The sequence below is a fragment of the Mustelus asterias genome, chromosome 2 (genome assembly GCF_964213995.1).
Source record: "Mustelus asterias chromosome 2, sMusAst1.hap1.1, whole genome shotgun sequence".
Taxonomy (NCBI): Eukaryota; Metazoa; Chordata; class Chondrichthyes; order Carcharhiniformes; family Triakidae; genus Mustelus; species Mustelus asterias.
Genome location: NC_135802.1, coordinates 81,040,884 through 81,054,738, shown reverse-complemented (window position 1 = coordinate 81,054,738; position 13,855 = coordinate 81,040,884). Strand labels below are relative to the sequence as shown.

The window sequence follows — 13,855 nt, the reverse complement described above, 5'->3', positions numbered from 1 at the left end:
AATGTTTTCAAAAATTCTGACAAATCCAATGGTAAAAACGGCAATGCAATAATCTGGTCTCAATCAGGTCTTCCACCATGCCAAAATGCCCAACATTGAGGTTCTAAATCACTTAGAGGCACTTGGGGATGTCCTCAAAGCATCCCTGAAGAGGGAAAACATCTCCCCATCCCATTGAACCAGAGTGTAATTAAGTTATACCTGAACCTGAGGGACTGCCTAAGGAAAGAGGCTGAGTGTTATCTAATCTGAATTTTTACAGGATTTATTTTATTTTGCAAGTTATTTCAGCTGGGAATGCACAGTGCTGCACACATTTGGTATTTAAACTTGTACACTTGCTCTTTGCCGGGCAAGAAGTGTCTGACAGAACCTAACTCCAGCTTTAACATTGGTTCCGATGGGAAACCATGATTCACATAAAGCTGATTTTCTTAAACACCACTTATAGTGAGGGCTTTCTGCATAACACTACCAAGTTACACCACTTATTATTATTTAGGTATTTTTCTTGACTTTTTATTATGCTCACTATATTCAACTTGTAAAATAATAAAACAAATAATTTATTTCTTCATTCCCCTTCTTTAGAATGTGTACTTTTTTTCCTGCATTTCCGTGATCTCAGTCCACAACACGTCGATCCGCTTTCATGTTTAATGGCTTAAAAGTACAAAGCTCTTCTCAGGAAAAAACAGTTTTCTGCTTTAGTATCGGTTTTATGGATGTAATGTAACCATATTCCTTGGGGATGCACTTAATCTGTGGTTAATATATCATGGTTATCTTGGGGCTGGCTGATGGCTCACAAAGGGCTGTTGTCTTCGTGCAGTTGAGGCTTGAAGTAGAGTAAAGATTACTTTTGTTGGCAATAGAGCTGATTGGCATTTTGAGATTTCAGTGGAATAGTACGAACCATCTGGTGCCTGCCAAAAGGTATTCAGGAACAAGACAGTAGCATTGAGTGGATGTTCTGGCACAGTGATTAGCACTGCTATGTCACAGCACCAGGGACCCGGGTTCAATTCCAGCCTTGGGTGACTGTCTGCGTGGAGTTAGCACGTTCTCCCCATTTCTACTTGGATTTCCTCCGGGTGTTCCAGTTTCTCCTCTCAGTCCAAAAATGTGCGGGTTAGGTGGATTGGCTATGTTAAACAAATTGCCCCTTCATGTCAGGGGGATTAGAACAAAGAACAATACAGCACAGGAACAGGCCCTTCGGCCCTCCAAGCCCGCGCCGCTCCCCGGTCCAGGATTGAATCCTGAATCCAGGATCCCCGCCCAATTTTCCAGCCCAAGTAGGGTAAATATGTGGGGTTACAGAGAGAGAACCTGGGTGGGATTGCTGTCAGTGCAGGCTTGATGGGCCGGATGGCCTCCTTCTGTACTGTAGAGATTCTATGAAAATAATGGATTTTCAAAAAAGTATATGGCCTTTTAATATGGTTAATGTGGCAACAGTCATATGTATATAAATGAGTCTAAAATACAGCAGTGGTAGTGCCATTGGATGTTGTCAGGAGGTGGTTAAATTCTCTCTCTCTGGAGATAGCCATTGCCTTTACTTGACTGAGTAAATCATGAAGGCCTTTGGTTATTGCCAACAGACTGTATCCAAACCCCCGGCGTCTGAACACAAGGAAACCTTGTGTTGCAGTGGTAGTGCCTCTGTCACTGGACCAAAAGCTATGGGCTCAAGTCCAATGCCAGGACTAGTTGGCCGTGGAAGGATCTTCAACAGGCTAATAATCAGCTCAGAAATCCTTCCACCACTTCCCCAATATTCCCCAAAGAGTTAAAAGCAGTATGAGTATGATGATACGCTAAACAAACAAACAGGCCTGGTAAGTAATCAGTGTTGATTGACTCTTGAGAATGGATTGTGGGCTGGGGCGAGTGGTGAAGGGGAGGAGAATGAGGAGGAGGGATGGCATAGGGCGGAGGTTACCCCAAAGATGCTCTGGGCAACTCCTCTTAAAACTTCACAGGTATGGTTTGCATGGCAATTGGTCAGAAGGTAGCTACCAAATAAACCTGTTGGACTTTAACCTGGTGCTGTGAGACTTCTTACTATGATTGGCCAGGAGGTCAGACTTCCTCTGGGCAATTGTCCTTGCTGGGAACCATCCAGAAATGCGATTTTAAAACGCAAACTGTGAGTGGTTCTGACCGGATTACACCAATAGTTACCTAGAAAATTGAAACCATTTCTAACTTCTGGGTAACTGGTGTACAGAATCCCTCTGGAACTCCTCCCCTTGGCCTGAGTTGGATGTTTGGGAAAGACAGGCTGAAAATCTGATGCTGGTTACCACTTTGAGGAAGTTCACACCCAATGTGAAATCTGCCTAGTGCTATGAATGTCAAAGGAATGCTATGAAGGGACACCAAACAGTAGGAGTAACAATGAGTCTCAGTGGTAATGGCTGTAAAGGCTAGACTAATGGGGATCAATTAATATTGCTTCATTCTGCTGAGCAGCTTTATCTGGAAGGTTAAATTTTATTTATAAGATGCAAATGGTAGAGCACACATTAATTTGATTGGCAAAATTGCTGGAAATATGTTACCAAAGACTAAGAAGAGAAATAATAAAAGGAGTTTTAATCAAGATTTTAATAATTCTCACAGCAATCAATTTCAATCGGATTCATATTCTTTTCAACAAGGATGGCAGCTGTTTCACAAGACGGATAGTAGGCAGCACTGATCAAGTCAACTGCCTGTGCTTTTACTTAATTCATGGGATGTGGGTGTCACTGGCTAGGCCAACATTTATTGCCCATCCCTAATGTCCTTGAAAAGGTGGTTTTGAGCTGCCTTCCTGAACCGCTGCGGTCCATGTGGTGTAGGTACATACATAGTACTGTTAAGGTGAGATTTTCTGTCAGTGCTATATGTCCAAGTCAGGATGGTGAGTTACCTGGAGGTGAACTTGCAGGTGGTGTTCCCACGTATCTGCTGCCCTTGTCCTTCTTGATGGTAGTGGTCATGGGTTTGGAAGGTATTCTCTAAGAAGCCTTGGTGAGTTCCTGCACAATATCTTGTATGTAGATGATACACACCGCTACCACTGTGCATCAGTAGGGGTGGCACAGTGGTTAGCACTGCTGCCACACAGCGCCAGGAACCCAGGTTCAATTCTGGCCTTGGATGACTGTGTGGAGTTTACATGTTATCCCTGTGTCTGCGTGGATTTCCTCTGGACGCTCCGGTTTCCTCCTACACTCCAAAGATGTGCAGATTGGGTGGATTGGCCATGCTAAATTGCCCCTTAGTGCCCAAAAGATGCATAGGATAGGTGGGGTTACTGGAATAGGGCTGTGGGAATTTGGTGAGAGTCGGTTCATACTTGATAGGCCAAATGGCATCCTTCTACGCTGTAAGGATTCTATGGTTCTATGGATAGTTGAGGGAGTGAATGTTTGAGGATGAGGTGTCAATCAAGTGGTCTGCTTTGTCCTGAATAATATCAAACTTCTTGTGTTGTTGGAGATGCTCTCTTCCAGACAAGTAGAGAGTATTCCATCTCACACCTGAATTGTGCTGTGTAGATGGTGTTTACACTTTGGGGTGTCAGAAGGGGAGTTAGTTGATGCAGATTGCGATAAACTAGTGTTTATCTGACTAGTCCCATTAATTTGCTGGTCAGTGGTAAGCCCCAGGATGTTGATAAATGTTTAGATGTCATGGAGCTGTAATTATTTTTCAAAAATAAATCATCAAATTTTAATAACAAAGCAGATCCTGTAGATGGAAAGCTGATAATAGGCCTGTTGGAGGCTGAGTGAAATGGAAATTAACAGTGGGCTTGAGGATTTTGAGAAGAATACTGCCCCTGGTCTGTACGATATGACGATTGACCTGTTTGCACTTGGTGAATTCATAATCTTGCCAATGCTACTTGCATTATGTACCCAGTCTCTGATGGTTCCTGATGCACTGACAGCTATGGGGAAGGCTCATTCAGGAATACACCAAACATATAAAGACTTTGTCAGGGACATGAGGAGGCTAATTTGAGGCATTGCAGGGAGAGCACAAACCTCTAAACAACCCACCTACCCAACTCTTAGGGGCGGCATGGTGATTAGCACTGCTGCCTCACAGCGCCTGGGGCCCGGTTTCCATTCTTGGCTTGGGTGATTGTGCAGAGTTTGGACATTCTCAGCATGTCTGCGTGGGTTTCCTCCACGTGCTCCGCCTCCCACAGTCTGAAAGCCGTGCTGGTTAGGTGCATTGGTCATGCTAAATTCTCTCTCCAATATACCCATAACAAGTGCTGGAGTGTGGCAATTAGGGAATTGTCACAACTTCATTGCAGTGTTAATGTACGCCAACTTATGACACTAAAAACAAATTTAAAACCACCTGCTCCACATGTGGTCAGTTTGCAGATTACACACTTCAGACTAATCCAGCGAGTTTGCCACTGTGCCGCCATCTCCCCAGAGCTGCTCCTTGAATGTAACCAGAGGTTGGAGATATTAACCTATATACCTCATTTTTATTTCTATCATAATGAGGTGTCATAAACTACATTATTGAAACTTGACAGTGCTATTAAAATAACACTGTTACATCTACAAGTTGACATCTCTGATGGTATTTTCTATGATGTGGAGATACTGGCGTTGGACTGGGGTAAACACAGTAAGAAGTCTAACAACACCAGGTTAAAGTCCAACAGGTTTATTTGGTAGCAAAAGCCACTAGCTTTCGGAACAGGCTGTCCCTTCGTCAGGTGGGTGGGAGTTCCACGCTGTGGTGAATTTGGAGTGCGGTTTTTGGGTGTCTCCAGGAGATGCAAGTAGGGTGAGAAGCATCAAGTGAATGCTCAGGAATTCACCAAATGAAAACTGTTTGCAACTATGCCAGTCCCAAGTATTGAAGCCTTTGTATCAAGCTGTGGTAACTTTCATTGGTTTGTGTGTTTATAAAGATATTGCGAGGATAAAGGAATAGTGGGAATTTGAATCATCATCATCTGTTTGCATTGAGGTCTTTCCAACCATTTTGCCTGGTGTAATATGGTTCACTTTTCTTGTTTTAATAATTATTTTACCCTTAAGTTATAGGTTCATCGACAGACTCCTCCTGTGAATCTGTTCAGTAATTTTCTCCACAATTTCTAGAAAAAAGTAAAAGGTTTTATTTTACAATCTGACTTATCCAGTATTAACAGCAGCTAGGATTACAACAATATATAGTTATGGTCATTACAAATGTACATGATTAGGCCCAAGGAGAAAAAAATGGGTTGTCGATGAATATGTACAATTGGGTGTTTCATAGGCCAGAGCTTTCCTATTTTTATGATGATTTTATTGTGAACAATTAGATTTCATTTTACAATTTTAGATATTGTTTTGTTACAGCTCTTTCATGGACTATCACATATCCCACCAAATATTTGTGGATAGGGTTTCAATCAAGCAGGCTGCTTTGTCCTGGATGGTGTCAAACTTCTCGAGTGTTGTTGGGCTGCACTCATCCAGGGAAATGGAAAATATTCCATCACACTCCTGACTCATACCATGTAGATGGTGGACAGGCTTGTGGGAGTCAGGAAATTAGTTACTCTCTGCAGAATTCCGAGCCTCTAATCTGCTCTTGTAGCCACATTGTTTATATGGTTGGTCCAGTTCAATTTCTGGTCAAAAGTAAACCCCAGGATGTTGATAATGGGGGATTCAGTGATGGCAATGCTTTTGAATGTCATGGGATGATAGTCTCTTGTTAGAGATGGTCATTGCCTGTCACTTTGCCACTTAGGAGCCCAAGCCTGAGTGGCCATGCCTTGCTGAATATGGGCATGATGAATTGCTTCAATATCTGAGGGGTTGTGAGTGGTGCTGAACAATGTGCAATCATCAGCGAACATCCCCACTTCTGACCTTATCATGAAAGGAAGTTCATTGATAAAGCAGCTGAAGGTGTTTGGGCCTAGAACACAGCCAATTGATATTTCAGTTTAATTTATTGTGTATATTTCAGTTGCTTTCCCAAATTTGTGTATGTGTCTGTCTGTGTGTTAATTACTCTTGGTTATTAACTCAAGAATCATAGAATCCCGACAGTGCAGAAGGAGGCTATTCAGCCCATCAGGCCTGCAGCAACTCTGACAGGGTAACTTACACTGGCCCACCACTCTGCCTATCCCCATAACCCCACACATTTGGGAAACTAAGGGGCAATTTAGCATGACCAATCACCTTTTTGAAAATCTCTTTAAAATAATTTGCTATGTTCAGAAATGAGACTGAACATTTAGCTCGCTGTTGTTAAGTTCAATGGGAAGTTATGTGCAAATCCAGCAAGTTCTAGGGCAAGATACCATTCATTCAAAATGAGTGATGTAAATCAGCCAATATGTTGTGAAGATTCGGAGCTTGTAAAATATCTCTTAATCTTCTGAATTTGCATTTTGATAACACCTTTAGTTGTTAACATGCCCTTATTTTCCTGGCGGATTGGCCCAATGCTATGTATTAAAACCACTTTTGTTTATCAACTTCAGAAATAGGAGCCGGAATAGAGCACATGGGCCATCAAACCTGCTCTGCCGTTCAGTATGATCATGGCTGATCTTGGGCTTCAACTCCATTTTATTGTCTGCTCCCCATTTCCCTTAATTCCCTGAGAGACCAAAAATCTGCAGCCTTAAATATATTCAATGACAGAGCATCTACAACCCTCTGGGATAGAGAATTCCAAAGATTCTCAAATCTGAGTGAAGTGATTTCTCCTCATTTCAGTTCTAAATGATCAGTCCCTTATCCTGAGATTGTGCTCCTGTATTTTAGATTCCCTGACCAATGGAAAAAAATCTTGGCATCCACCTAATCAAGCCCCTTCAGAAATTTCTAGCAATGAGTTTGCTTCTCATTCTTCTAAACTCCAGAGGATATAAGCCCAATTTGCTCAGCCTCTTATCATAGGACAACCCCCTCGTCCCAGGGACCAATTTAGTGAACCTTTGCTATACCGCCTCCAATGCAAGTATATCCTTTCTTAAATATGGGGACCAGAACTGTACGCAGTATTCCAGATGTGATCTCACCAAAACCCTGTACAACTGTAGCAAGATTTATTTATTCTTGTATTCCAATCCGCTTGCAATAAAGGTCAACATGTGATTTTTGCCTTCCCATTGGTTGTTGCAACTGCATAGTAACTTTCTGCAATCCTTGTACAAGCACACCCAAATCTCTTTGAACATGAACACTTGTAAGTTTCTCACTTTTTAAAAAAATGTTTTTTTTTCTTGCAACCAAAGTGAATATCTTCACACTTCCCACATTGCGCTCCATCTGCCACCTTGTTGCCCAATCACCTAACCTGTTTATCTCCTTCTACCTAGCTTGTTATCATAAGCAAACTTAGATGCATTACTCTGTCTTCAACTGATTCATTAATATAGATTGTAAATAGCTGATGCCCCAGCACTGATCCTTGTGGCAACCCACTGTTCACTGCTTGCAAACTTGAAAAAGCCCTGGTTATGCCCACCCTCTGTTTTCTACCTATTAACCAATCCTCTATTTGTGCTACTATGTTATCCTCCATTCCATGGGCACTTATTTTGCCTATTTTCCTTTGATGTGGCACCTTATCAAATATCTTTTGTAAATCCAGGTAACTGCATCGAGTGGTTCCCTTTTACCGGCCCTACTTATATCCTCAAAAAAATCCTAGTAAATTTGTCAAACAGGGTTTTCCTTTAGTAAAACCATGTTGAGTTGTTCTATTCGCACTCTGCCTTTCTAAGTGCATAACTAAGACTTCCTGAACAATAGATTCCAGCATTTTGCCAACAACTGATATTAGGCTAACTGGCCTGTAGTTCACTGTTTTCTCCCTCCCTCCTTTCTTGAAAAGCAGTGTAATGTTTGCCAACTTCAAATCTAGTGGGACCATTCCTGAATCTAAGAAATTTTGAAAAATCATAGCTGGCACAGCCATTATCTTTGCACTTGTATCTCTTTTAGCACCCTTGAATGTAGGTCTTCAGGTCTGAGGGATTTGTTGGATTTTAGCCCCTTAAGTATCTCAAGTATTTCATCTCTGCTGATACTAATTTCCCTAATTTCCTCCCTCTTTTTAACCCTTAGATTATCTTCAATTTCTAGTATGGGACTTGTGTCTTCTACTATGATAACAGACACAAAATAGTTGTTCCATGTCTCTGCCATTTCCTCATTCCCCATGTTAATTCCTCACATCTCTCCTTTGAATGGATGACTTTAGCTTCTCCCTGCCTTTTTATGTACTTATAAAAACATATTTTAGAGTTTTTATATTTCTGGCTAGTTTACTCTCGTTATACTTCTTTCTGTTTTTGGTGATCCTTTGCTGGTTGCTGAAACACTCCCAATCCTCAGATTTGCTACTATTTCTTGCAGCACTTTAAACCTCTTTTAATTTAACGCTATCCTTAACTTCCTGAGTGAGCCCAGACGGGTCCTTCTTGCTGAGTTTTTGTTCTTCAATGGAATGTATTTTTGTTGAACATTTTGAATTGTTTCTTTAAATGATCTCCACTACTTATTTACCTTCAAACGCTTTAGTACAGTTACTCAATTAATCTTAACCAGTTCTCCCCTCATACTTGTGTAATTAACTTTTAAGGTTTTTGCTTATGAGGAAGAGTTAGGTTTTTTAGGGAACATTAAAACTGACAAAGCCCCAGGGCCTGATGGCATCTATCCTCGACTGCTCAGGGAGACGAGAGGTGAAATTGCTGGGCCTCTGACGGAAATCTTTGTCGCTTCTTTGGACACGGGTGAGGTCCCTGAGGATTGGAGGATAGCGAATGTGGTCCCGTTGTTTAAGAAGGGTAGCAGGGATAACCCAGGAAATTATAGGCCGGTGAGCTTGACGTCCGTGCTAGGGAAGTTGTTGGAGAGGATTCTTAGAGACAGGATGTATGTGCATTTAGAACGAAACAATCTCATTAGTGACAGACAGCATGGTTTTGTAAGAGGGAGGTCGTGCCGTACAAATTTGGTGGAGTTTTTTGAGGAAGTGACAAAAACGGTTGATGAAGGAAGGGCCGTGGATGTTGTCTATATGGACTTCAGTAAGGCATTTGACAAAGTCCCACATGGCAGGTTGATTAAGAAGGTTAAGGCTCATGGGATACAAGGAGAAGTGGCTAGATGGGTGGAGAACTGGCTTGGCCATAGGAGACAGAGGGTAGTGGTCGAAGGGTCTTTTTCCGGCTGCAGGTCTGTGACCAGTGGTGTTCCGCAGGGCTCTGTACTGGGGCCTCTGCTATTTGTGATATATATAAATGATTTGGAAGAAGGTGTAACTGGTGTAATCAGCAAGTTTGCGGATGACACGAAGTTGGCTGGAATTGCGGATAGCGAAGAGCATTGTCGGGCAATACAGCAGGATATAGATAGGCTGGAAAATTGGGCGGAGAGGTGGCAGATGGAGTTTAATCCGGATAAATGCGAAGTGATGCATTTTGGAAGAAATAATGTAGGGAGGAGTTATACAATAAATGGCAGAGTCATCAGGAGTATAGAAACACAGAGGGACCTAGGTGTGCAAGTCCACAAATCCTTGAAGGTGGCAACACAGGTGGAGAAGGTGGTGAAGAAGGCATATGGTATGCTTGCCTTTATAGGACGGGGTATAGAGTATAAAAGCTGGAGTCTGATGATGCAGCTGTATAGAACGCTGGTTAGGCCACATTTGGAGTACTGCGTCCAGTTCTGGTCGCCGCACTACCAGAAGGACGTGGAGGCATTGGAGAGAGTGCAGAGAAGGTTTACCAGGATGTTGCCTGGTATGGAGGGTCTTAGCTATGAGGAGAGATTGGGTAGACTGGGGTTGTTCTCCTTGGAAAGACGGAGAATGAGGGGAGATCTAATAGAGGTATACAAGATTATGAAGGGTATAGATAGGGTGAACAGTGGGAAGCTTTTTCCCAGGTCGGAGGTGACGATCACGAGGGGTCACGGGCTCAAGCTGAGAGGGGCGAAGTATAACTCAGACATCAGAGGGACGTTTTTTACACAGAGGGTGGTGGGGGCCTGGAATGCGCTGCCAAGTAGGGTGGTGGAGGCAGGCACGCTGACATCGTTTAAGACTTACCTGGATAGTCACATGAGCAGCCTGGGAATGGAGGGATACAAACGATTGGTCTAGTTGGACCAAGGAGCGGCACAGGCTTGGAGGGCCGAAGGGCCTGTTTTCCTGTGCTGTACTGTTCTTTGTTCTTTGATTGGGATATGTCACTTTCAAACTTAACATGGAATTAAATGGTATTATGGTCACTATTTCCCAATGCATCTTTTACTTTTTAAAAGTTTATTTATTAGTGTCCCAAGTAGGCTTACATTAACACTGCAATGAAGTTACTGTGAAAATCCCCGGGTCGCCACTCTCTGCCGCCTGTACGGGTACACTGAGGGAGAATTTAGCATGGCCAATGCACCTAACTAGCATATCTTTCAGACTCTGGGAGGAAACCCATGCAGACATGTGGAGAATGTGCAGACTCCACACAAACAGTGACCCAAGCCAGGAATCGAACCCAGGTCCCTGGTGCTGTGAGGCAGCAGTGCTAACCACTGTGCCAATGTTACTAATCAACTCTGCTTTGTGATATAATAGCTTTAAGATAACTTTACACCTAGTTCCACTACATACACCTCCAAGAAACTTGTCAAACTCATCTTGCCAATTTGATTGTCCCAGTTTATATGAAGATTAAAGTTCACCACAATTATTACATCTCCTTTGTTACAGGCTCCAATAATTTCTTGTTTGATCTACCCAACGGTATAATTACTGTTAAAGGGGCCTATAAACTACACCCGTTTTTTGACTCTTGCTATTCCCAATTTCCCCCCACCCATACTGATTCTATTTCATGATCTTCAGAGGCGAACCATTTTTCTGCTAATGTCTACATGCCACCCTTTAAGGGTAACTCACCTCCTTTGTCATTCTGTCTGTCTTTCCAAAATATTATGTCTGCTGGAATATTTATTTCTCAACCTTGATCACCTTGTCTCCATAATTCTGCAAAGAAGATTAGATCTAAACCATATACCTCTTTTTTTTTTAAACCTCTAATTCATCTATCATTTTGCAGATGCTTCATGCATTCAGGCAAAGGACCTTTTTAATTTAATTTTTTACTTGTAGTCACTGATGTACAACTTTCTGCCCCTTCCTGTCCCACTCTGCTTGTTTGTATCCACATATTGTTCAAATATCTCAGCCTTTCTCTATGGATTTCTTAAATTTCCCTTCAGCTGAACACTCTTTTGTCTCTGTTAGTTTAAAACCCTGTCACAGCTCTCATTATACAGTTGACCAAGACGTTGGTTCCAGCCAGGTTCAAGTGGAGCCCATCCCAATGGAATAGCTCACTCTTTCCTGAGTATTGATGCAGTGCTCCATGATTTGCAAACCCTTTTCCTCACAACACTCTCTTTGCGCCACATGTTTAATTCTCTAATATGTTTAACCCTATGTCGGTTGCTATGTGGCTCAGGTAACAATCCAGAGATGATTACCTTTGATGGTCTGCATTTTAATTTGGACTCTAACTCCTCAATTTCTCTTAGAACCAGAAATGACTTTCTGCTACCTATGTTGTTGATTCTTACATGGACCACAATAATTGGATCCTCCCCTTTCTACTTGAAGTTTTCCTCCATCTTGGAGGATAAGTCCTTTAATCCTGGCACCAGGCAGGCAACAAAACCTGAGCTTTTTTTTTCTTTCTCTCGTCCTCCTCCCCCCCCCGCCCCCCCCAGGTTTTAAAAGACCTGTATTTATCAGCCTGACTATACTGATTGCTATCACTACCACATTCCTCTTTGCTCTGCCAAAGTCAGTATGCTCATCCACCTTGCCAATCTCCTTTTAAACAGGTAGTAAGCACCTTGTACCTGTTGAACAAAGTCAGGGGCTGAGGCTCCTCCATCGTTATTATGCTGGGTCCCCATAGCTGTCTGACCAGCAGTTATGGCCTGAGAATAGCTAAACGTCATTCATTAGACAAGAAATTGAAATATTGTAATGATGGCAGAGTCGGGTGTTAGTCATGTAATCTCATCAGTTTGTATTCCAATCAGTTAATGTATGTCTCCTTTCATTTTTATGTTGGGTGAACCATTTAGAGCACTGCAATGGGATACCGATCCTTCTGTGCTCCAGTTGCAGTCTGACTCTGAGCTCAGGTACGTATCTTTATTTGCCATTTTTCATATTTATGCAATAATGTTTTACCCTTACGAAGAAATTCAAATATAATTTATGATTATTAAAAGTCATCTTGCTATAACCAGCCACTTAAAATACTACTCATGCAATAACAGTAAGTGGCAAACGTGCAGCATCTATTGGAATTTATAGATGTGGCATGCATATCCCTTTTAGAAAAATTGTGATTGAGATTAACTATGGCAGGAGCATCTGCCTTGCAATGGAAGACCCTAACTTTGCATAATCTGGTCTATAAATAGACTTGTTTAGTTTAATTCCCTCCTGTGTTTCTGAAATGTGATTTGTGTTTTGATGTTAACGAAAGTGGTTTTTATATAAAATATTTGAAAATATGACTTCTTTCATCGTTTAATGTAGCCGTCGCATGCCTAAACTTGTGATTTCAAAAATTACCCAAGTTGATGTCTTACCCCGAGAAGTGGTATCTTACTCCAAAGAGACGCAAACACCTGTTGCTCACCAACCAGAAGGTAACTTGTTTTCCAAATGTCTTCAAAGTACGCAACACATTTTGAAATCTACATTTGGTTTGTATTTTATTCATGATTTTTGTTCACTATGCACTATTCACTATCAGAAAAATGACCTGACTCGCACATAAACTTGCCACGTTAAAGGAGACAGATGGCAGTTTCTAAGCACCCTATGCACCTACTAAAATTGACATTTAAAAAAAAACTAAGACTTGTAGCCAGTTCAGGAATCCTATAATGAAAGCAAAATACTGCGGATGCTGGAGATCTGAAATAAAAACAAAAGTGCTGGATAAACTCAGCAGATCTCTCAGCATTTGTGGAGAGAAACGGAGCTAATGTTCTTGGGCCTAAATGACCCTTCTGCAGAACTAAAGAGTAGAAATGTACAGATTTATGTAGTTGGAAAGGGGGCAGAGGAGGTGGGGCAGGATTGACGACCAGGGTATAGGTCAGGGCAAAGGAGATATTGACAGATTTGTCATAGAGGGGTGTTAATGATGGGGGATGTAGAATGCTAATGGTGGCGCAAGGTAAGATAGCAGAATGTGTTAATTGGAGCAGCTGAACAGTAAGGGACAGGTGACCATGTGGGGGGAGGGGTGGGGTTGTGTTGGGGCAGGCCAGGGAGCTGAAAAACAACTAACAAGAAACTACAAGGGAGGGTGGTGTTTAAGTTGGAGGGGGAAGTTTACTTTCTAAAGTTGTTGAACTCAATGGTGTTATTCTTCCAGTTTGTGTTGGGCATTACTGGAGCATTGCTGCAGGCCAAGGACAGACATGTGGACATGGGAGCAAGATGCTGAGTCGAAATGGCAGGCAACAGGAAGGTTGGGATCATGCTTGCGGACAGAGCAAAAGTGTTCGGTAAAGCAGTCACCCATCCTGCACTTAGTCTCCCAGTGTAGAGGAGACTGCATTGTGAGCAGCGAATACAGTAAACCAAGTTGAAGTAGGTGCAAGTGAAATGCTGCTTCACCTGAAAAGTGTTTGGGCCCCTGGACAGTGAGGAGGGAGGAGGTAAAAGGGTAAATGTTGTAGCTTCTGCGATTACATGGGAAAGTGCCGTGCATAGGGGATGAAGGGTCCTGGGCAAAGGAGGAATGACTAGGATGTTGCAGAGGGAG

General features: G+C 42.3%; 1 protein-coding gene across 2 annotated transcripts in view; it reads left to right on the top strand.

The window, feature by feature from the left end:
• Window positions 1-13,855, top strand: part of dync1i1a (dynein cytoplasmic 1 intermediate chain 1a) — a 229,551-nt gene that overhangs the window by 27,980 nt on the left and 187,716 nt on the right. For both annotated transcript variants that reach the window (XM_078227973.1, XM_078227966.1), the window contains exons 5-6: window positions 12,150-12,209; window positions 12,613-12,725. In XM_078227973.1, coding sequence (XP_078084099.1) covers window positions 12,150-12,209; window positions 12,613-12,725 — 173 coding nt within the window. The remainder of the gene's footprint in view (window positions 1-12,149; window positions 12,210-12,612; window positions 12,726-13,855) is intronic.